General features: G+C 41.3%; 1 protein-coding gene across 5 annotated transcripts in view; it reads right to left on the reverse strand.

Moving 5' to 3' along the window:
• LOC137339377 (fap1 adhesin-like) overlaps positions 1–23390 on the reverse strand; it is a 59186-nt gene that overhangs the window by 13573 nt on the left and 22223 nt on the right. For all 5 annotated transcript variants that reach the window (XM_068001891.1, XM_068001894.1, XM_068001892.1 and 2 more), the window contains 7 exons: positions 19316–19528; positions 14984–15217; positions 13651–13860; positions 9696–9986; positions 8372–8451; positions 5330–5430; positions 2651–2791 (listed from right to left, as the gene is read on the reverse strand). In XM_068001891.1, the coding sequence (XP_067857992.1) occupies positions 2651–2791; positions 5330–5430; positions 8372–8451; positions 9696–9986; positions 13651–13860; positions 14984–15217; positions 19316–19528 (1270 nt within the window). The remainder of the gene's footprint in view (positions 1–2650; positions 2792–5329; positions 5431–8371; positions 8452–9695; positions 9987–13650; positions 13861–14983; positions 15218–19315; positions 19529–23390) is intronic.

The raw sequence follows: 23390 nt of genomic DNA on the forward strand, positions 1-23390 counted from the left end.
TTTTAAATATCCATTTAGCACAGAATCCAAAGTCCCCTGTCGTTTTGGTTCAAATTGCAATTCTAGCCTGAACAACTGTTATAGAGTGAGGTTGTATCTCCTTAGTTACTTTGCATCTCACCAGCCCAGTGCGCCATTGTGATGCTAATCAGGATACTGAGAAAATAGTTTTAAAACAGAAAACCTCATCCTACTTACTTTCGTCAACAATTGTACCTCTTGGAATAAGTACAACTTCTCACAGGCTTGGAAATTATTTAATTCACTCATAACCAAGTCACTTATGTGCACAATGTCCTAAGCAAGTTGTGCAACACCACTCAAGGCAAACAAAACTAAAAAAAAAGTGTCTCAGGGATGGATCTTTTCTTCAACTCTTTCTTTTTCTCCTCCTCCTTAAGGCATACTTGTGCTGGCACAGTCAAAATAAAAAACTACAACGATATAAATCTAAAATTAAAGTTAGTGCTGCAGATGCACAACAGGTCGATCAGCATCTGAAAGAAAAATAGGTAAGTCTTAAACTCTTCCAAGTGCAACGCTACCTGAACGGGTGAAAGCTGTCCTGCTGTGCATTTCTAGCTTTTAAAAAAAATTCACAGCTGCTGGCAGCCTTCTGGTACATGGACAAACTGGCCATTTTTCACATAGAAGCTTGAATTGCAAAAAAGTCAGCAGGCTACTGAACTCCAGGGAGATATCTCAGCCAAGTCTAGTCCTGACCAAATATCCATCCACCATGAGCACATTTGCCAGCACAGATCACTGGATAACAATTAAAACTCCTTTCCTCCTTAGCCCAGGGACACAGAAACTAACTGTGGAGCATCCACCTTAACCCTAGATCAAAGGAATCAACTAATGCCAACCCAGAATCAAACCTCCATCCTTCCTGGTACATATGGCTCATACCATGATGCATTACCCTACTAAGCCATCAAGGCGTCCACTTGTTAGGGCAAAGATCAATTTCTCACACACAACTTGTACTACTTGTTAGGTGAACAATATAGCCATAGTCTTATATGACTGTCATGTGCTCAATCCCAATTCGTTAATCTCTAAATTAAGTAAATCATACATTTTGTTTTAAATATAAAAAAACGTGGGGAGAGGAGAAAGAACACACTGCCATAGCTCCCGAGGGAAGTAAATACTTTTAACAAACATGAATGGATTGAGAACAACTGACTCACCACTGCAAACATTGGTCAGTGAGCTCAAAGGTTGTTTCACTTCAAATATTTTGCATCATTAGTGAAAACAGTAGGGGAGCATTGCCTGTCAACCATCAAGCTAAAGTTCAATTTTTATAGCCAGATAGCATTCCTGACTACAGATTATCAGGAGCGACTGTTGCTCATTTCCAGCTATAGTTGACATGCAGAGAAATCCATCACCATGTTGAAGAGTCTCTGAAACAAGCTACTGATGGTAAGTGCGGGTGTTCCCAAGTTCAGAGACCTTGTGTACAGGCTGGCAGAGCCAACGCTTACAGACTACTAGAATTTAGCCAGCTAAAACCAAACAACTTACTAGCACAGAGGATCATAAGCTTTTCACTGCTCGTTCAGCCAGGACCACCCCAGTTAGGGCACTGATTTGTAGGGTTACCTGGAGTGGGGCTTGAACCCATGGCCTTCTGACTCAGATGAGAGTGCTACCACTGAGCCACATGCCTGCTCTGATTTGACTACATCAAATGCTATGAGAACCATTTGGTGGCAGAGTTGTGAGAACTCCAGATGTTATAATGGAGCCGACACTACCCCAGAATCTAGTGCACATGCTCGACACCTACCCTAGAAAGATGCCTTCTGTGCCCCATTAGCCTCCTCTATATGGGGTCGGAAAAAAAAAGTGGCAGATTCAAAAATCTTCAGAGATTCAGGATAAGTCCCAGGCCTGGATCAAAGTGAGGCTCATACACACCAGTCAGCAGGCCAGTGCACCTGCTTTTATTTGGTGTACTGACCCAGTAGAAGTTTCCCAAGTTGGAGATGAAGAAACTCCCAGCCTGGGAATAATACCCTCTGACGTGGGTAACATTTTTCAGTTCACCTGACGAAGGAGGAAGCCTCCGAAAGCTTGTGAATTTAAAATAAAATTGCTGGACTATAACTTGGTGTTGTAAAATTGTTTACAAGTGGGTAACATTGTTTGAGGTGAGCAGAGGCTCCACCCTAAACAAGGCCCCTTGGAAACTGGCAGAAGGCCCGAATCTAATTTCCAGCCCTTCCACTGCACTCTTACCAGACTCATGTCAGGACCGCACGAGAAGGACCATGGATTTTTGGCGGTGTCCCCGCCACCCCTCTCCAAAGTTTGCTCCCACATTACAAGCCAGCGAGGGTACAATTAACAGTCATCTACACCCTTTCACACAGAAACCACTACTTCATTTCAAATGAGAGAAAAATTCTGCAATTACAGGTACCATGCTGCCAAAATTAGATTCCTGCCTTCAATTAATAACTGCAGCACTTTCATACAATATGCAGCCTACTGCAACTAGCAGTCCAGGACAGAGTACTGGAAATCTGGAGCTAGCTGCAATCCTTCTTTCCTAACCCTCCCACCCACAAATATCATTTATAATGGCACACACACAAATTCAGAAAAACACATGGACACACGCACACAAAAGTACCTGGACTAGGTCATCCTGTTGCAGCCAGGAAGGAAGTTCAACATTACTCAATGCTTGAAACAATGTTGCTCTTAGGGCACAATAATTATCACCCCGAACTCTTCTTACAGAAGAGAAAATTTCACGTACAGCTTCATACGCCTGTTAAAAGAAAAACTGCATTTACAGCATCCACAAATACCTTGTAAAATTTTCACTACAGTAGTCCAAGATGAAAATTCCACTTGCATCAACAGTCAAAGCAATTGCTTTTTTCTCCCCCTTCAGATCCATTCCTGCTTTTAAAAAATAAATCTGCACTAGAAAAGAGATTACTTTATTTCAAGAATTCATTAGCAAGACCACTGGGCAACATTGTAAAGTTACTGATCCATAGCAAGAACACATACACCTACCAGAATTCCAGGAACTATAAATCTGCTGAACACAATAGCCATTGGAGGAAACATTCAAAATCATAGAAAACTAACAACTTTTAAGCAACAATAGCAAACATGCATCAGGGAAAATGCACTCAATACCCTTGGACCACCATTCTACAGGCCCATTGTGGAGTTCCCAACTATGGTCTAGCAAATTAGTGTGTTCTCTGTTATGATCACAAAATTATCAATGCATTATGGATCATGACACCCTGAGTGGATTGTTGAAAATGTTATGAAGTGGTGTATCTAGACCCCCAAAAAACTTTTCAAAGTTCCACATAAAAGGCTGCTACTTATACTTAAAACAATGGGAATTCAAGGCACAAACTGTGAATGGATAAAAACTAATCGAAGGTAGGAAACAGCAGGTTCTTGGTGGTGGTGGCGGGGGTGGGGGAGGAGAAATGGGTGATTGGGATGGTAGAGGCAGAGGTGGTGGGGGGGGGACAGAAATGCTGAGTGGAGTTCCCCAGGGATCAATAGTGGGAACCAAACTATTAAAGTTTAAATCAACACCTTGCAATCAAAAGGCTAAATGTAAACTGATCAGATGACATTAAAACGGAGAGCGCTTTGGCAGGAAAACAATTGATTCCAGAGGCAAAGGACCTACAAAACAAGTTACAATAAGTGCGTCAAGGACAATAAAATTCAACAAGAGATTGCATATGGAAAGGAAAGTGGGCAACATCTAGTACTCTATGATTGAGTTAACAAAGTGAAGTTAATAGATCTGAGGGCATCAGTAGACTCGGTGTTTAAGATATCCAATCACTGCAGATCAATCAACAAACCAAACAGAATGTTAGACTAAGCAGTAGAGTACAAGAGGAGGTCATGCTAAACCTACACAGTATACACAACACCTTGAGCAAGGTATCCAGTTTTGATCAGAGGCACAAGGGTGACTTTCAAGCCCTGAAGAAATTTCAGAGAAGAACAAGAGTGATGCCTAACATCAGACGACTAAATTAAGATGAAAGACTAGAATAGCTTGGACTAGTCAGCTTCAAAAAAGGTAACCTCACAACAGAAGCTGTTTTGTTCAGGAAGGGACAGCAACTACTGCAGATGGGAGCAGGAAATTGCAAATGGACATAGACAGATTAAGTGAGTGGGCAAAGCTATGGCAAATGGAGTTCAATGTGGGCAACTTCGGACCCAAGAGAGGTAAATCAAAGTATCTTCTAAACGTTGAGGAACTAGGAACTGTAGAGGAGCAAAGAAATTTGGGAGTCCAAGTACGTAAATCATTAAAAGCCAGTAGACAGGTACAAAAAGCGTCCCTAATGGAATGTTGGCGTTTATCTCAAGGGGACAGGAATACAAAGGGAAGGAAGTTATGCTTCAGCTGTATAAAGCACTGGTCAGACCCCATCTGTAGTACTGCGTTCAATTTTGGGCACCATCCCTCAGGAAGGATATACTGGTCTTGGAGGGGGTGCACCGCAGAGTCACCAGAATGACACCGGGCTAAGAGAGTTACATTAGGCGAACCGGTTGCATAAACTTATTCATCTATACTCAAGGGACTAGAAGCTGAGGGGTAATCTGATCGAGGAGTTTAAAATGTTAAAATGGTTTGATAGGGTAGATACGGAGAAGCTATTTCCTCTGGTGGGGAAATCAGACAAGGGGACATAATAATAGAGTTGAGGTGCAGGTCAGCCATGATCTAACTGAATGGGCTCGAGGGGCTGAATGGCCTACTCTTGTTCCAGAGATGACACAACCATCTCTGTGCTGCCAGAGATATTAATTGGTTCAGAACAGAATTGTTACCTGTAGTCCTTCAGATACATTTAATTTTTAAACTGCTGAACAAACTCCTGCCCCAGTTGAAGTCAAGCAACACAGCACAAACTGTTTTTATATTGGCAGCATATAATAATTCAAATTCTGGGAAATCCACTGCCCATGTGCCAGCTCCTGGTGTTTAAGCTGCTAAATCCAGCTTCTTTATCTTGTGGCATAGTTATAGAACCGTTTAAAAAAAACAGGTTTTCTGCCCTCCCAGAAGACAAATTAAAACACTAATATAAAAGCTTGCATTTATGCAGCACCTTATGAAAAAAGATCTCAAAATCCTTCCCACACAATTATTTACTTTTCGATTCCAATTTATTACGTCGTATTTTTGCAAGTAAGCAAGCCACTTGTATCTTACATGGACCTCAGCCAACATTAAAGTAAGAACACAAAAAAAAACTAATTTAAGAGCAAAGTTTAAAACACCGAAAGTAAAGTTATCTACCTTTATCATCAGCTGTGCTTTTGCTGTGTTTCCTTTCCACTCTCTGGTACAATATTCCAAAATGTCCATACCGGGTTCAACAGTGGACTTCTCACTTACAGCTACAGGTGGAAAATTAAGCCAAATGTAAAAAAAGTCACATTTTGCAAAATACATGAACAGTTGCCATACCAAGGCTAAATGTAATCATTTTAGTTATTAATCAAGATATAATGTATTACGGTTGTTGGAGGCCAATCATCTCAGCCCCAGGACATTGCTGCAGGAGTTCCTCAGGGCAGTATCCTAGGCCCAACCATCTTCAGCTGCTTCATCAATGACCATCCCTCAATCATAAGGTCAGAAATGGGGATTTTCGCTGATGATTGCACAGTGTTCAGTTCCATTCGCAACTCCTCAGATAATGAAGCAGTCCGTGCCCTCATGCAGTGAGACCTGGACAACATCCAGGCTTGGGCTGGTAAGTGGCAAGTAACATTCACGCCGGACAAGTGCCAGGCAATGACCATCTCCAACAAGAGAGAGTCTAACCATCTCCCCTTGACATTCAATGGCATTACCATCGCCGAATTCCCCACCATCAACATCCTGGGGATCACCATTGACCAGAAACTTAACTGGACCAGCCATATAAATACTGTGGCTAAAAGAGGTCAGAAGCTAGGTATTCTGCGGCAAGTGACTCACCTCCTGACTCCCCACAGCCTTTCCACCAACTACAAGGCACAAGTCAGGAGTGTGATGGAATACTCTCCACTTGCCTGGATGAGTGCAGCTCCAACAACACTCAAGAAGCTTGACACCATCTAGGACAAAGCAGCCCGCCTGATTGGCACCCCATCCACCATCCTAAACATTCATTCCCTCCACCACTGGCGCACTGTGGCTGCAGTGTGTACCATCTACAGGATGCACTGCAGCAACTCGCCAAGGCTTCTTCAACAGCACCTCCCAAGCAACCGCCACCACCTAGAAGGACAAGGGCAGCAGGCACATGGGAACAATACCACCTACACGTTCCCCTCCAAGTCACCCACCATCCCGACTTGGAAATATATCGCCGTTCCTTCATCGTCACTGGGTCAAAATCCTGGAACCCCCTACCCAACAGCATTGTGCAAGAACCTTCACCACACGGACTGCAGCGGTTCAAGAGGTGGCTCACCACCACTTTCTCAAGGGCAATTAAGGATGGGCAATAAATGCTGGCCTTGCCAGCATCACCCACAACCCATGAACAAATTTAAATTGGTTCAAGTCCTCCTCCAGGACTGACATCTACCTGAAAATGTGAAAAATGACCTGGTATGTCCAATCCACAAGGACGACAAATGTAACCTGGCCAATTATCATGCTAGCAGCCTCCTCCCACTTATCAGCAAATATGATGGCATTAATGATGGCTACTTCAATCAAGTGACCCTAACTCATAAATAACTTGCTTGCTGACACTTGATTCAGGTCATGCCGGAACCAGCTTCAGAACTTGACCATGCCTAGATCAAGGCTCTGACAAGAGCTCAATACAAGAGGGAGATTAACTGCCCTTGACATCAAAACAGCTTTCGACCAAGTGTGGCACCAAGGAGCCCCAGCAAAACTGAGTAAATGACTGTCAAGGAGGAAACCTTTCAGTGGCTAGAGTCATAACTGAAACAAAGGTCAAATCATCACTAACCTACATGGGTGCAACTGCAACGACACTCAAGAAGCTCGACACCATTAAAGAGAGAGCATTAGGATTAGGGTTAAATCGGCACCACTGCCACTGGACTTAAGATTCACTTCTACACCACCACTGCACTATTTATAGGGTATTTTTTATGCTGAGCTCCCTTCAATGGCAATTGTTTGTGAGCAAACCTTGGAAAGTGTTAGCAAGATATTTAACTGTGGCCAGGTTGAGGGTGGTTTGGAGGGGGGGGGGGGGGGGGGGAGGGGGGTGGAGGGGTAGGAACGACATCATACTATAGCTGAACCCAATCTTGTCCTTATCTGGTGTCCACGCATACACTCTAGCAAGTGCAGCTGGAACTAAAATTTTCCCCACCCTTAAACCAGGGACAATTACAGCAACTCTTACATCCTGGCTGAGATGAGCCAACTGAGGTCAGACTGGGAGTGAGCAAGCCTACAATCATCTTTGTATGGATCAACTACTCACTAGATAAACCAGCTGAGCCATTGGGGGATCCAACAGCAAGATTTTTGGCAAATTTAAACTGTAAAAACAAAACCTCCCAAATGAAAGCAGTGCCATACAAATCATCTCCTGGTAAAGTTACCACCTAGTTTTGGTCTGGATAGCTCTATTTTTGAAATAAAGTCTATTTTTTCCCACCCAGCGTGGAGGCATTAGGCGAAGACTGATAAGCATTTCATTGAATTACCACAAGCAAATGTAATGTGATACAGGCCTGAGTGCTCAATCTCCCCATGCCAAAATTTATTTTCAAACTGTGTCAAGCATCATGCCATGATTTAGTTACCCACCATTTGCTTTTGGCAATAGAAAAGGGGGAAGGGGAAATCTGAGGTGAGCCTCCATTACTCTGGAGCTACTTGCATTGTCTTTATATTACACTACTACTAAAGTCAGGGTTACTATCAGCAGTGCTTTAATGCAGCACAAGACTGTGGAAATGCTCTGGTGGCATTTGATATCTTGCAGCAGCAACTGCAGTCACAATTCTTTTCTTAAATTAGTCATTTTAAGCTTTGAAAAGCTACACATCCATCAGCAGAATCTTAATAGCATACTACCAAATTAATATATATTGGAGGACTATATTTTGTTACAAATAGTTAACAAAAGGGTAGAAACCATATAGGCACCAAAGCTTCACCTGGCTCTAGCAGGAGCTTGCTTGTCCATACAGTTCATATAATCATTGTAGCTCCTTAATGTCAGTATTACCTTACACTAAGAAGCCAAACTCCATAACTATCAATGCTGATTTTGGGTTCCTGATGACTTAATTGGTGGGATGGCAAAAAAGTCAGCAGCAAAACAAAAAGGGGGTAAATAAGAAACAAGATTACCTGCAAGCTGGTTTTCAGACAATAGTCTTTGAGATTTTTCTTTTTCTATCTCATCTTCATCACGGTACAGGTCTTCCTCTCTGCAAGAGAAAGATAAAATAATTTCTCTTACACAATTAGTGGCATTTCAGCACTATAGTATAAAGATACACAAATAAGCGGTATAACTAATGTGCTCCCTCCTCCTTCTAGTGTGGCATTTGGTATCTGACCAGGAGTGAGAGCACCAGGACAGGTGTCTCTGAAGAGGTGATAATGTCTTTAATGCAATGTTTTCTGTAGAATTATGAGAAACAGTGCATCTTTCATACAGCTACAATGTTTATGTGCATCAAAAAACAATTTTGCAAACTGTTTATTCCAAAAACCACGGTGAAAGAAAATCCTGTGGCTTTAAGCATATTTAACTGCTTACTGAAATCGAAGATGCTTAAAAAAAATCTTTGCAAGAATTACTACCAATTGGTATTTCTGGGATTTCATTTTTATCCCCTGCCTCTTAGAAGCTCAGTTTCTTCTGCTGTAACTTCAAAAAAAAAGGCTGTTTACAGGTCAAAAAATAAAGTGACAAAATGAATATCTAAATTAATGCACAGGGTTGCAAGCACAGCAACTGCAAGACAGACTCAACAAGTAATGCATCAATCAAACTGAACAACTAGCTATACTTACCAGCATTGAAGAAATGAAATAATCAAGGAGCTGTGTTCATAAAAGCTTGAATTATATTGTAAGCAACAACAGGGGATGAGGATATCAAAATTTGAGTAGAACAGGACAGCTTGGAGAAGAGGTTGGAACTTGTCTCGGTTACTGTTCAGTTGGAATAAAGCTCAGTCTTGTTCCAAGCTAGATTAGCACCAGCATACCTGTTGGCAGCCAAGACAGCAATATTCCAAAGTGGGAATAAAGATTAAATCACTAACATAGATAACTGGATGCCAGGCAGTATTCTACTGGACAGTGAATAAAAAAAATCTTATACATTAGAGGCCTAGGGCTAACTGTAAAACATCCAGAGTGAACACACATGTCCAATTTTCAGTAATGGTTTCTCTCTCTCTCTCTCCTGGCTGCACAGACAGACTCATTGCAGACCACTTTGGTTTGGTCTGGGGTCTTCCAAATGCTTTCATGTTAATGCAGAGTTTAGACTTTTTAAAAATTAAGTCTTTCCTGTCGTTGTTCTACTGTAAACAAAGTGTATATTGTATTTTGAACTTTGTTATTCGAAAAACTGTTTGCACCCATTTGGAGTCAATTTAGAAAATTTCTAGATTTGTAAACCAGTAAATGAAGTTATACACTAAACTTTGCAACATACCCATCAATGCATTCTTGATTGCAGCCCTTCACATTTTCATGAGTTTCTTTAGTAACAGCTTCACAAATGTTTTTTTCATTGTTGAAGAGGTTTCCTTTCAGTTCTGGCAAGTCTGGTTCTTCAGACACCCTCTCAGTCACTTTCACACATGTATCGGTGGGCTCTTCACTTTGCTGGCTATTCTCCGTTTCTTTTATTGCACAATCAGATTGTCTATTTTGCAATTTTTTGGCTCCCTCTTCATCCTCAGGCAAGACCACCTGTGTGTGGCCATGCTCCCCTTGATGACTACTGTTTTAAAAAAAGATAATCAAGGTTTACTGGAACCCTTTGAAGAAAATGCAACAGCGACTAATTTGGTACAAAACTGACTCAGGCCTGCTCCTATTATCAATACACTCTACATTGGTTGAGTTTACGAACAGCTAGTTGAGCAGTGTGCAATAAAGTATCTCAAAAAAACTAGCAGACACTTCACCTCTCCCTACATACTTCAAAAAGAATTTATTTTTTAATTTAGCACAACATTTTTTTCTCTGAAGAGTGGTCATGTTCTATTGCCATTATTTTTCTTCTAAACATAAAGTCAATGGCCCCCATTTAAAGCAAAAAGCACCAGCAGCTAGACCTAGTAAATCGTATGGCTGGACAGAAGGAGGTAAGAGAGCAGCATAGTTCTGCTAGGAGGGAGAGGAGAAAAGTAGGGGTAAAGGAAAAAAAATGAATTCATGGTATTAAAATCCTATTCAATAGATTAAACATCAGGTATTCAAGATGCTGTAAATATTAATAGTGAATCAATTTCAAATGTTGTAACCACTGCTTCTTGCTCCACATACTTGTCCTGAACTACCCCATTGGGTCAATTAGTCCAGAGACAGACCAGTGTCCATCAGAATACTTATTTACAAATTTCTGTATCACACTTTCACTTGGTCATTGTCATTTCATGAATACAAGATTTCAGCAAAATCACAACTGGACAGGTAGAGAACATACCAATCAAGTAGGAACTAAAACTACCAACAATAAAGTTCAAATCAAAAGTGAACGATCAGTAGCTACCAATAATAGAAGAGACAAACAAACCAAATCACTAATTTTTTGGAAAATCCTTTTGGCTGCCATCGTAGGACCTCCAATAAGCTGAGCACCTACTACTAAAGGAAAAAAGTCTAACATAATAGACATAAGTTACAGACATAAATTATAAAATTTACAAGAAAATGCACCTATACAATGTCATAGCACTGTTTGAAATGCCCATTTCTACCCCAAGCTGGTGCTATTGCCAAGCCTGAAGATCCTAGACCTATTACTGTTAGGTCAGGAGACTCAAGCAAGCATGCTACAGCTCCCACCATTTGTCTGCACATACAACTTGCACAAGTTTTGATTGACAGCAAAACAATTCAGAAGATGCCAGTATTTTATAAACCCTGCTCTCATTTCCAAGTGATGGAACCATAAACCCTATCCTCCTCCCATTTACAAATGACGGCAAATTCCTGACAGAAAAAGTTATTTTCAAAGCTCCAAAAATGAATGAAAGCACTGACAGTAAATTATACATAATTAAATTAGTTGTACATTTACACTCCTCTCAGTCACTTTCAGGAATACTCTTCTGGCTTGGTTTTTACTTTCATAATGCACAGGTCCAAGTGTAGATGTTTGTGGTCGCTTCTTGGCTGCATATAGTGACACCACTATTCCCGGCCAGAATGGAGATAATTGGGCAATTCCTCTGTCAATAACACCTGGAGTGACTGGGATTGATTTTAGCCGTATAATTTGTAGCATGTAATTATCCTCCACTCACTGGATTTTGCTGGAGAAATCACCCTGCTGTTACTGGGAGAAGTTGCTGTAGTTTTGGTCACGAGTTCTGTTTGCTGTAGTTCCTAGAGACTCTTTTTAAATAGACTTTGTTTGCTTTGCTGTTTTTGAGTAAATAGTCTTTGTTTGCTGTAAGTACTGCATCGCCTCCAACTCACTGGCTGACACAGTGGTGTCAATCAACACTCTGTCCCATCTTACAAAGCCTGATTAGCAATTGAACACACCGCCACTTTGTCACTATACACTCCACTGCACAAAAGAATTATGTAGCCACAATCCTACTTAAGCAGGGAAGAACTCAGACAGGTCAAGCTGCAAAAAGTCTTGAGGCAGAGTGCATCAGAGACCGCCAGTGTGTTTGCCTACCAACTCATGCATTCATTCATCCAGCCCAAGTGCTTCCTGACTGACCTGCCCAAAGTGTTCCCACACAGGCTTGGGCTGAAAAATGGCAAGTAACGTTCGTGCCACACAAGGACCATCTCCAACAAGAGAGAGTCTAACCACCTCCCCTTGACATTCAATGGTATTACCATTGCTGAATCCCCCATCATCAACATCCTTGAGGGGGGGGGGGGGAAGGGAAAGGTCACCATTGACCAGAAACTCAACTGGACCAGCCACATAAATACTGTGATTACAAGAGGTCAGAGGCTGGGTATTCTGTGCTGAGTGACTCACCTCCCGACTTCCCAAAGCCTTTCCACCATCTAAAAAGGCACAAGTCAGGAGCCTCCATTTGCCTGGATAAGTGCAGCTCCAACAACACTCAAGAAGCACACCACCACCCAAGTCAAAGCAGCCTGCTTGTTTGGCATCCCATCTACCACCTTAAACATTCATTCCCTTCACGGCCAGCGCATTGTGGCTGCAGTGTGTACCATCTACAAGATGCCCTGCAGCAACTCACCAAGGCTTCTTTGACAGCACCTCCCAAACCCGCGACCTCTACCACCTAGAAGGACAAGTGCAGCAGGCGTATGGGAACACCACCACCTGCACATTCCCCTCCAAGTCACACACCATCCTGACGTGGAAATATATAGTCATTCCTTCATCGGCGCTGGGTCAAATTCCTGAAACTCCCTTCCTAACAGCACTGTGGGAGAACCTTCACTACACGGACTGCAGCGGTTCAAGGAGATGGCTCACCACCGCCTTCTCAAGGGCAATTAGGGATGGGCAATAAATGCTGGCCTTGCCAGTGACCCCCACATCCCATGAATGAATTAAAAAAGCTTACCGCTGTATCCTGAGTACTTGTTGGCCGTTGTGCTCTCTCACCCTGTCCAAGTGCATTAGACCACAATTCCACGTAGTCTCCATAGACCGAAGTGCTCTCAACAGCCCCAACCCCATAAGTGTACCCATATCCAGCCTTCCCCTCCCTCTAGTCCTAGGTTACAGCCCTTTGCTCCCACACTCCAACCCAAATATTCCTCTTGGTTGCAGCCTTTCTCCCCCTCCAAATCTCTCTTTTTGTCCTTGACCTCAACCACCCTCGCTACAGCATCTCTCAGATAGCCTTTCCACACACCATCTCAGTATGTATTGCCTCCCAACTTCCTGCATACCCTCGGCAAAAAAAAGTTACTTAAATATGGGGTACTTCAGTAGAGGAACATACATTTGAAAGTCAGAGAGACATATTAAAGGAGGTAGGGAGGAAAGAGACAAAACAAGTCAGTGTAATAAAGCAGAGACGAGTAACAGAAGAGAATTGTGTGTCTCTGGAATGCCACAGGGGACAAATTACGCTTTTAGGTGGAATAACGCTCTGGTTACAAAATAAAGTATCCTCCAATTCACCATAACTATTGTCAAGGGAGCTTAAAATATACAATTATTGAAGTATTATAAAATTGGCCCTTCTAAAATAAAAAGAAAATAATTTTCTTTTGCCATGTGCACCTACTCAATTCTGGGGTTTGAAAAGACTTCCAAATTTTACAGCTGCTTTTTACATTTGCAGGCAAAAATTAAAATCAGAACGACAAGTCTTGAATCGTCTGCAAAATATTTCCTTGCAATACACAGTTATCTAGATAGAGAGAAAAATCTACAAAAACGTACTAAAAACTATAGTCACAGCGCTTAAACAAAGAGAACCCACCTATCGCTCAAGTCACTACCGTGAGAAAGTCTGGCTCTTTTTGCAGAATCTTCCATATCAGAAGAGTACGTTCCAGCTGTAGATTCTGTTAGCAAGCCACTCTTATGTTCTTGTGACACGGAATCCATCACCGTGCTGCTTTCATCATTTTGCACGGTCTCACTGAGAGCGCATTTCTCCCCTTGTTCAGGCTGTTCAGAAGTGTTGGACCTAGTTTTTTAGAAAGATTTCATTTAAGTTGAAGTTATTGATGGGGCTGTTTTTAAAAGGCCTATATAAATCTTCGATTGCTACACCTATTATTTTTAGAAAAATAGACACCTGTGCTAGTGTTACTGTCACTGTCTCATACACACTTAGTTATTTGGAGTTGTTTGGGTTGCTATGACCAGTTTCTCCACCTCTTTCCAAAAATTATGGGTAATCAAGAAATCAACATTACTCAACTTTGTTACTTAAGCACTGCAGGCGCCACAGTTCATAGCAATAAAAAACAAGGGCCAACGTTAATTAATTGGAAACCAATTTGGGTGTTCCATTTGGTGCTCAAAAGAAACATTTGCAAAAGTGAAGTGGAAAGAACAAGTCATCCCAAGCACATCTTGGGAAGTTATTAAAACAGCTGACCATGGCTGGCATTGCCCAACGATGATCTGCAACCTTCATACCCAAGAACTGGTATGCAGAACTCAATTCAGTTTTCTTCCAAACCTCCATGAACTAGTTTGCTGCCACAAGATGGGCCTACCTGCCAATTCACAATTAGTTTAATATTTTCTTGGAACATTAGGTAAAACTGTAGGCCCAGTTACTAGTTTTTCCCCACATGTCCAATTAAACTAAGCCTTTAGATGGCAAAACATAATCTGCATTGAAAGTGAATTTACCATTTTACACCTCTGACACTGAGCATTGTGACAGCAAGCTTAAAAATAGGCCCTGGTAGTTAACTTTAATAAAGTACTTTTTTGACTTCACAAAAGTAGCCAAAGAACAGATGGCATAATTAAACTATGATCAGCCTGCAGTATGTCCACCAGAGTGGCAGTTACCAGCATAATGTTAAGTTAAAATAACACCAAAATCAGATCAATTCTGTGGGCCTTGCAAGATGAACAAAAAGTTTGCTTGAAATATCAATAATTACTATACACAAGGGTGAGTAATTGCTGTTCAAAGTGGCTGCAAGTTTGTTAATACATAAAAGCACCGAGTGACAAGAATTGCTCAATATAGTTTTATTGAGGTTTGGAAGAATTGCACTCTTGATACGACTTCTTGATGAAGCCAAATATGCAACAAACTAAGCACATCTACATAAAATTCACTTTACCTTATACTTTCCCATGTATCAGAACCAACCCTCCGATCTTCTACATTTGCAATTCCATTCACATCAGGTGCTGGTTTGAGTTCCGATGTAACACTAGTATCCTGGACTTTGACAGCAAGTTTCTGAAAGTCACTTTCACTTTCTACTTGCTGTGCACTGGAGAGAGCATCATCCTTTTCAATCTTTACAACATCTAAGTCAGGTCCACTCTCCGTCAAAGCCTGCAGGGAGAAACTTAAAAGTCAAAACAAACAATTAGACTGTTACCCTGCAGAGTCAGACTCCAATTATACACTAGCTTCTCTTATGCAACAGATTTGCTGAAATGTTCAGCACATTTCCAGGATATGACCAGCGACAACGATCTGTAGCGCAAATCAGTATTTCAAACCACTTAGCGAGTTATACCAGATTTGGTGCAGTATTGCTGTTCCAGGATTTTGTTTAGAGAAAAAAAAATCAGACTACATACTTAAAATATCAGAACTGATGTACTATACAGATATGAGCAGATCATACAAAAGGGAGAAGAATTTGTTTGATCCTTTGTTCTTCGCAATTAAGATCTCAGATCCATAATCACTTCCCCACCTAGAGTACCCAACGAAATAGAGTGCATATATGGAGTTTCCTCTTTATTAAAAAGGACACCACAAACAGAAACAACCCCTCCCCATTCTCTCAAAAAAAAATAAAACAGACTTTGGTACAGCCCAGTGAGTATGCATGGCTGCTCAGAGCCTAGCCAGACTATTCAGTGAATTACAATAATAAAGGATGACATAAGGACCGTGGTCAGAAAGGATCCTGGCTCGGAAGATCAGGAAGTAGAATCAGTATGGGTGGAAATAAGAAATAACAACGGGCAGAAAACTCTGGTGGGAGTAGTTTATGGGGACCCTAATAGTAGCTATACCATTGGACAGAATACTAATCATGAAATGATGGGAGCTTGTAACAAAGGTAATGCAGTAATCGTGGGGGACTTTAATCTTCATACAGACTGGGCAAATCAAATTGGCAAAGGTAGTCTGGAGGACGAATTCATGGAATGCATGCGAGACGGTTTCTGAGAACAATAGGTCATGGAACAAAGCAGGGAACAGGCTATTTTAGATCATGTATGGTGTAACAAGACAGGGTTAATTAGTAATCTCATAGTAAAGGATCCTCTGGGGAACAGTGATCATAATATAATGAATTTCACATTGAGTTTAAGAGTGATGTACTTAAGTCAGAAACTAAAGTCTCAAACTTAAACAAAGCCAATTACATAGGTATGAGGGGCAAGTGGGCTAAGGTAGATTGGGAAATTAGATTAAAGGGTATGACAGTTGATAAGCAATGGCAAATATTTAAATAAATATTTCAACATTCTCAACAAATACACATTCCATTGAGAAATAAAAACTCCACGGGAAAAGTGATCCACCCCTGGCTAACTAAAGACGTTAAGGATAGCATTAGATTAAAAGAAGAGGCCTATAATATTGCCAAGAAGAGTCGTAAGCCTGAGGATTGGGACAGTTTTAGAAACCAGCAAAGGATGACCAAAAAATTGATAAAGGGAGAAAATAGAATATGAAAGTAAACTAGCAAGAAATATAGAAATGGATTGGAAGAGCTTCTACAAGTACGTAAAAAGGAAGAGAGTAGCAAAAGTAAACGTTGGTCCCTTAGAGGCTGAGACAGGAGAAATTATAGATGGGCAATCAGGAAATGGCAGATGCGTTAAACAAATATTTTGTATCTGTCTTCACAGTAGAAGACACAAAAAGCATACTAGAAATAGTGGGGAACCAAGGGGCTAATGAGAGTGAGGAACTTAAAGTAATTATCAGTAGAGGAAAAGCACTGGAGAAACTAATAGGACTAACAGCCGATAAATCCCCTGGACCTAAAAGAGATGGTTGCAGAGATAGTGGATGCATTGGTTGCGATCTTCCAAAATTCCCTTGATTCTAGGACAGTCCCAGAGGATTGGAAGGTAGCAAATGTAACCCCGCTATTCAAGAAAGGAGGGAGAAAGAAAATACGGAACTACAGGCCAGTCAGCCGGACATCAGTCATCAGGAAAATGCTGGAATCCATTATTAAGGAAGTGGTAACAGGCCACTTAGAAAATCATAATATGATTAGACAGAGTCAACATGGTTTTATGAAAGGGAAACAGTGTTTGACAAAATTATTAAGAGTTTTTTGAGGATGTAACTGGCAGGATAGATAGAGGGGAACCAGTGGATGTAGTATATTTGGATTTTCAAAAGACAGTCAATAAGGCGCCACATAAAAGGTTGTTATGTAAGATAAGGGCTCATGGGGTTGGGGACAACATATTAGCATGGATAGAGGATTGATTAACGGACAGAAAACAGAGAGTAGGGTTAAACGGGTCATTTTCAAGCTGGCAGGCTGTAACTAGTGGGATGCCGCAAGGATCGGTGCTTGGGCCTCAGCTATTGCAATCAATATTAGTGACTTAGATGAAGGGACAGAGTGTAATGTATCCAAGTTTGCTGACGATACAAAGCTAGGTGGGAAAGTAAGCTGTGAGGAGGACACAATGTGTCTGCAAAGGACTATAGACAGGTTAAGTGAGTGGGCAAGAAGGTAGCAAATGGAGTATAGTGTGGGGAAATGTGAGGTTATTCGCTTTGGTAGGAAGAATAGAAAAACAGAATATTTTTTAAATGGCGAGAAAATATTAAATGTTGGTTTTAAGAGAGACTTGGGTTTCCTCGTACAAGAAACACAAAAAGTTAGCATGCAGGTACAACAAGTAATTAGGAAGGCAAATGGCATGTTGGCCTTTATTGCAAGGGGTTGGTGTACAAGAGTAAGGAAGTCTTACTACAATTATACAGGGCTTTGGTGAGACCTCACCTGGAATGCTACGTATAGTTTTGGTCTCCTTATCTAAGGAGGGATATACTTGCCTTAGAGGTAGTGCAGTGAAGGTACACTAGATTAATTCCTACGAGGTGAGGTTGAGTAGAATGGGCCTATATTCTCTGGAGTTTAGAAGAATGAGAGGTGATCTCATTGAAACATAAGATTCTGAGGGGGCTTGACAGGATAGATGCTGAAAGGTTGTTTCCCCTGACTGGACAGTATAGAACTAGGGGGCATTGTTTCAGGATAAGGGGTCAGCCATTTAAGACTGAGATGAGGAGGAATTTCTTCACTCAGAGGGTTGTGAATCTTTGGCATTCTCCACCCCAGAGGGCTGTGGATGCTGAGTCATTGAGTATATTCAAGGCTGAGATAGATAGCTTTTTGGATTCTAGGGGAATTAAGGGATATGGGGATCGGGCATGAAAGTGGCGTTGAGGTCGAAGATCAGCGATGATCTGACTGAATGGCGGAGCAGGCTCGAGGGGCCATATGGCCTTCTCCTGCTCCTATTTCTTATGTACAGCAGCTGAATGCTGTGGACAGGAAGCATACATTTGAATAGAAAACCAAAATCCTGATCAAAAAGGCGACCAAAGAACCAACTTCCCTAGTACCAGAACTTGGCCCTATTTTCTGTGGTAAGCTACTGAACAGATTTACTTTCAAGGTATTGCTCAATAACATGGATACTCATCAGTCCAGACTGGAAGTCTGGTGCATTAGTCCTGCTTTAAAAAAGGTACGTGTGGGATGTCCATTTGTACACAAATCAAAAATCTTCATAAATTCAAATCTTCTCTCATGCACAGATATGATGTTAATAAATGCAATGCCACATGGGATTTAGGGGCAAGGGGATTTTTCTTTACCACAATGGAATTTATACTCTCCACTGAAGTCAACAACTAAGGTCATTAGTTGGCTACTTGTTGCACTTTTAATAGCGATTTCGCAAATACAGGCTCTACTTTCCCAAAATGACTAAAAATGGTACATAGATTATATATGGAGTTATTCTTTTAGGTTATTTCAGGACAATTTGTTTGGACATTAGGCTGTACTATATTTGTCATTACATACTTGCATTTTTAAGAAGTTCTAATCTAATTGCTTGATAGGTAGGCATAGCTGTGAACTGTTTGAGTATGAGCTCAAGTGAGCCACATAGTAATAAAATAGTCAAAGGAATTGGTCTTTTAAAAAAAAGTACATCAAACAACTGTTGATTTTGGACTACTGTTCCATGTAGCTGCAACATACTTTAATAGTTCTTCTAGAGCACCATGATTAACAAACTACGTTTTAGAACCAACGATTTTAGATTAATGATGAAACCGTCACATTCCCCCTCCTCCCTCCTCCCTCCTCCTCCCACACAAGTAGCTTAGACATTCTTATGGGCCTCAATGTGAGACTCTCAAAAAAGGGACAACTTACTTTACACTTTCCTGTGTTTCAAAATTGGAGCATTGATCTTGTAAGTTTGCAGTCCTTTCCAATACAGGTGGCACAATTAGTTCTGAAACTACATCAGTCTGCTGGACTGCACAAACTTGTTCCTGATGATCACTTTTTAACTGTTGTATGTTGACGTCATATTCTTCACTTTCCAAACCTGCTCTAATTACAGTTGAAGACTGTGGGGAGAAACTAAAACAAAAAGTTACTTTTAAAAGAGTTGTTAATATAGACTACTTTCCCTGAAAGATTACAATATGTCCTGGATATGTGCTTAAGAGTCATTAATATAATGCGGATATGAAATATAGCCAAAATGATATTTCCTTTTAAAAAATTACATCCGCACTCATTGCACACTTCCATTCAAAAGTATCCATATTCCACTGACCATAATCATGCACCACCATCCCAGCCCCAATAAGCAGCTATAGTTTCAATTATCCACTTCCCTTCTCAGTAATGCCACCCAATTACACTGATTGAAATAACAAATGTACAAAGAAATCCAGTTTTGTTACAATACCAACTATACTGTAGCAAGTTTCTGAAAAAAAAGATTGTAGATAGATATTTGAATGCACACTAGATTTTTGCAGCTTCGTGCTTTTTACTATTCATTTTGTCCTATGTTGAGCACCTATGAAGTGCTAGTATATGGATAAACCCAATAAATTGAAGCTGGCACGCATCAATTGCGTGATTGGGAAAGGGGAAAAAAGTTGTAGTTCACTGTCTGACAAATACACATGCATGGATGTTGGAGAAAAACAGGAATTGGCTCAGTTGTGAACACACACACACACACACTAAAGGATAGTGTAACCCAGTCAGGAAAGTTCAAAAACCGAAGGCTTTTCACTTGAAATGCCTCAATACCTAGTCATTCCTTGAGCGAGTAAGCAAAAAAAAGCTAGGATCACTAAATCTAAGTAGCACTCCCAGCTTGTATGAGGTATCTAGATCACTGCAGGGCCAAATTTTTATACTTATCTTTATGACAGAGATGGCACACCACTGGATTCACTTAGCTCCCTCACTCAGCCATACTCTTGTGCAAAGATGAGCAGAGGGCCAAAATCATCCCATCTGTGCTCAGGACACCATCAACAGACTATGAAACCACTAGCAACTGGTGCATGGCCCCAGGAGAAAGGATACATTTGACCGGCCAGATCCAGACTCAACATCTTGATCAAGATAACCATATGTACATTTCTTGGCAGCATTAAGATGGATTTCCCTTTCCCTCCCCCCACCCCCCTCCAAAATACCATGTTCCCCCCCTTCCGAAAGGTGGTGACTCATGCTGTGGTGTAGTTCACAGATATTGGCAGTCTGGAGAGAAGGGATCTTTAGAACCTAGATTCAAATATATTCTAGTTGGGATTGTCTCCTCTCTGCCAACTACAAGACTTCTATACCAAGATTTAGTTACAGTGGATACCACAACTTTCTTGACAAAGCAAGAAAGTCATAAGGATTCCTGGCACAGGAAATAATACATATTGCTGCAATCTCTCCAGGTTGAGTTTAGCAAATTTTTAAAAACCTTTCAACACGGGGAATGTTTATGAATGAGATATACAGTCAGTGTGACAGCTTGTAAATCCACTGAAACGTTTCAGTTTAATTTTCAGAGGGAAAATGTTTTTGGATGGGCAAATGTCACCCAAAGGGTGTGACGGCTGCAGGTATGTATTTGTTTGGGCTGATATAGAGTGAAGTGTCTGTGCCCATAGTATCACAGTAGGTACAGCACAGGAGGCGGCCATTTGGCCCATCGTGCCTGTGCTGGCTCTTTGAAAGAGCGATCCAATTAGTCCCATTCCCCTGCAATTTTTTTTCCCCCCTTCAAGTATTTATCCAATTTCCTTTTGAAAGTTACCAGTGAATCGGCTTCTACTACCCTATGAGGCAGTGCATTCCAGATCATTACAACTCACTGCGTAAAAAATGCTTCCTGATGACACCTCTGGCTCTTTTGCTGATCACCTTAAATCTGTGTCCTCTGGTTATCGACCCTTCTGCCACTGGAAACAGTTTCTCCTTATTTACTCTGTCAAAACCATTCATGATTTTGAACACCTCTATTAAATCTCCCCTTAATCTTCTCTGCTCTAAGGAGAACAACCTCAGCTTCTCCAGTCTCTCGACATAACTGAAGTCCCTCATCCCTGTTACCATTCTAGTAAATCTCTTCTGCACCCTATTTAAGGCCTTGACATCCTTCCTAAAAAGTGTGGTGCCCAGAATTGAACACAGTACTCCAGCTGCAGCCTATCCAGTGTTTTATAAAGGTTTAACCTAACTTCCTTGCTTTTGCATTCTATACCTCTATTAATAAAGCCTCAGGTTGACAGACAGGAAACAGAGAATAGGAATAAACGGGTCTTTTTCCAGGTGGCAAGCAGTGACTAGTGGGGTACCGCAGGGATCAGTGCTTAGGCCACAGCTATTCACAATATATAATCAATGATTTGGATGAGGGAACTAAATGTAACATTTCCAAGTTTGCGGACGACACAAAGCTGGGCTGGAATGTCAGCTGTGAGGAGGATGCAAAGAGGCTCCAATGTGATTTAGACAAGTTGGGTGAGTGGACAAGAACATGGCAGATGCAGTATAATGTGGATAAATGTGAGATTATCCACTTTGGTTGTAAAAACAGAAAGGCAGATTATCTGAATGGTGATATAGGGAAAAGGGGAGGTGTAACGAGACTTGGGTGTCCTTGTACACCAGTCGCTGAAAGCGAGCATTCAGGTGCAGCAAGCAGTTAGGAAGGCGAATGGTATATTGGCCTTAATTGCAAGAGGATGAGAGTACAGGAGCAGGGATGTCTTACTGCAGTTGTACAGGTCCTTGGTGAGACCACACCTGGAGTATTGTGTGCAGTTTTGGTCTCCTTATCTCAGGAAGGATGTCCTTGCCATGGAGGGAGTGCAATGAGGGTTTACCAGACTGATTCCTGGGATGGCAGGACTGTCGTATGAGGAGAGATTGGGTTGACTAGGCCTATATTCACTAGCGTTTAGAAGAATGAGAGGTGACCTCATCAAAACATATAAAATTCTAACAGGACTAGACAGACTAGATGCAGGGAGGATGTTTCCGATGGCTGGGGAGTCCAGAACCAGGGGTCACAGTCTCAGGATACAAAACATGCCATTTAGAACAAGCATTGTTCTGTGAATTATAAATGCGATTTCATTTCGAGGATTTCATTTCAACATCGTTCACCTGAGGAAGGAGGAATCCTCCGAAAGCTTGTGAATTTAAAATAAAATTGCTGGACTATAACTTGGTGTTGTAAAATTGTTTACATTTAGAACAGAGATGAGGAGAAATTTCTTCACTCAGAGGATGGTGAACCTGTGGAATTCTCTACCACAGAAGGCTGTGGAGGCCAAGTCACTAGATGTATTCAAGGCGGCGATAGATATATTTCTTAATGCTAAAGGGATCAAGGGATATGGGGAAAAAGCGGGAACAGGATACTGAGTTAGACGATCAGCCATGATCATTTTAAACGGCAGAGCAGGCCCGAAGGGCCGAATGGCCTACACTTGCTCCTATTTTCTATGTTTCCATGTCTCTCTGATCCTGCACTCCCTTTAAAATTGTACCACATAGTATATATTGCCTTTCCTCATTTTTCCTACCAAAATGTATTACTTCACACTTCTCTGTGATAAATTTCATCTACCATGTGTCTGCCCATTTCACCAGTCTGTCTATGTCCTCCTGAAGTCTGTTACTATCATCTACATTGTTCACTACATTTCCAAGTTTTGTGTCATCTGCAAACTTTGAAATTATACCCAAGTCCAGGTTATTAATATATATCAAAAAGAGCAGTGGTCCCAATACTGACCCCTGGGGAACACCACTATATACATCCATCCAGTCTGAAAAACAACTGTTCACCACTACTCTCTGTTTTCTGTCCCTTAGTCAATTATTGTATCCACACCACCATTGTCCCTTTAATCCCATGGGCTTTAATTGTGCTAACAAAATTTACAGCTCCTCTAGATCCATCTTTTGTTTC

Source organism: Heptranchias perlo, chromosome 2 (genome assembly GCF_035084215.1).
Source record: "Heptranchias perlo isolate sHepPer1 chromosome 2, sHepPer1.hap1, whole genome shotgun sequence".
NCBI classification, from domain to species: Eukaryota; Metazoa; Chordata; class Chondrichthyes; order Hexanchiformes; family Hexanchidae; genus Heptranchias; species Heptranchias perlo.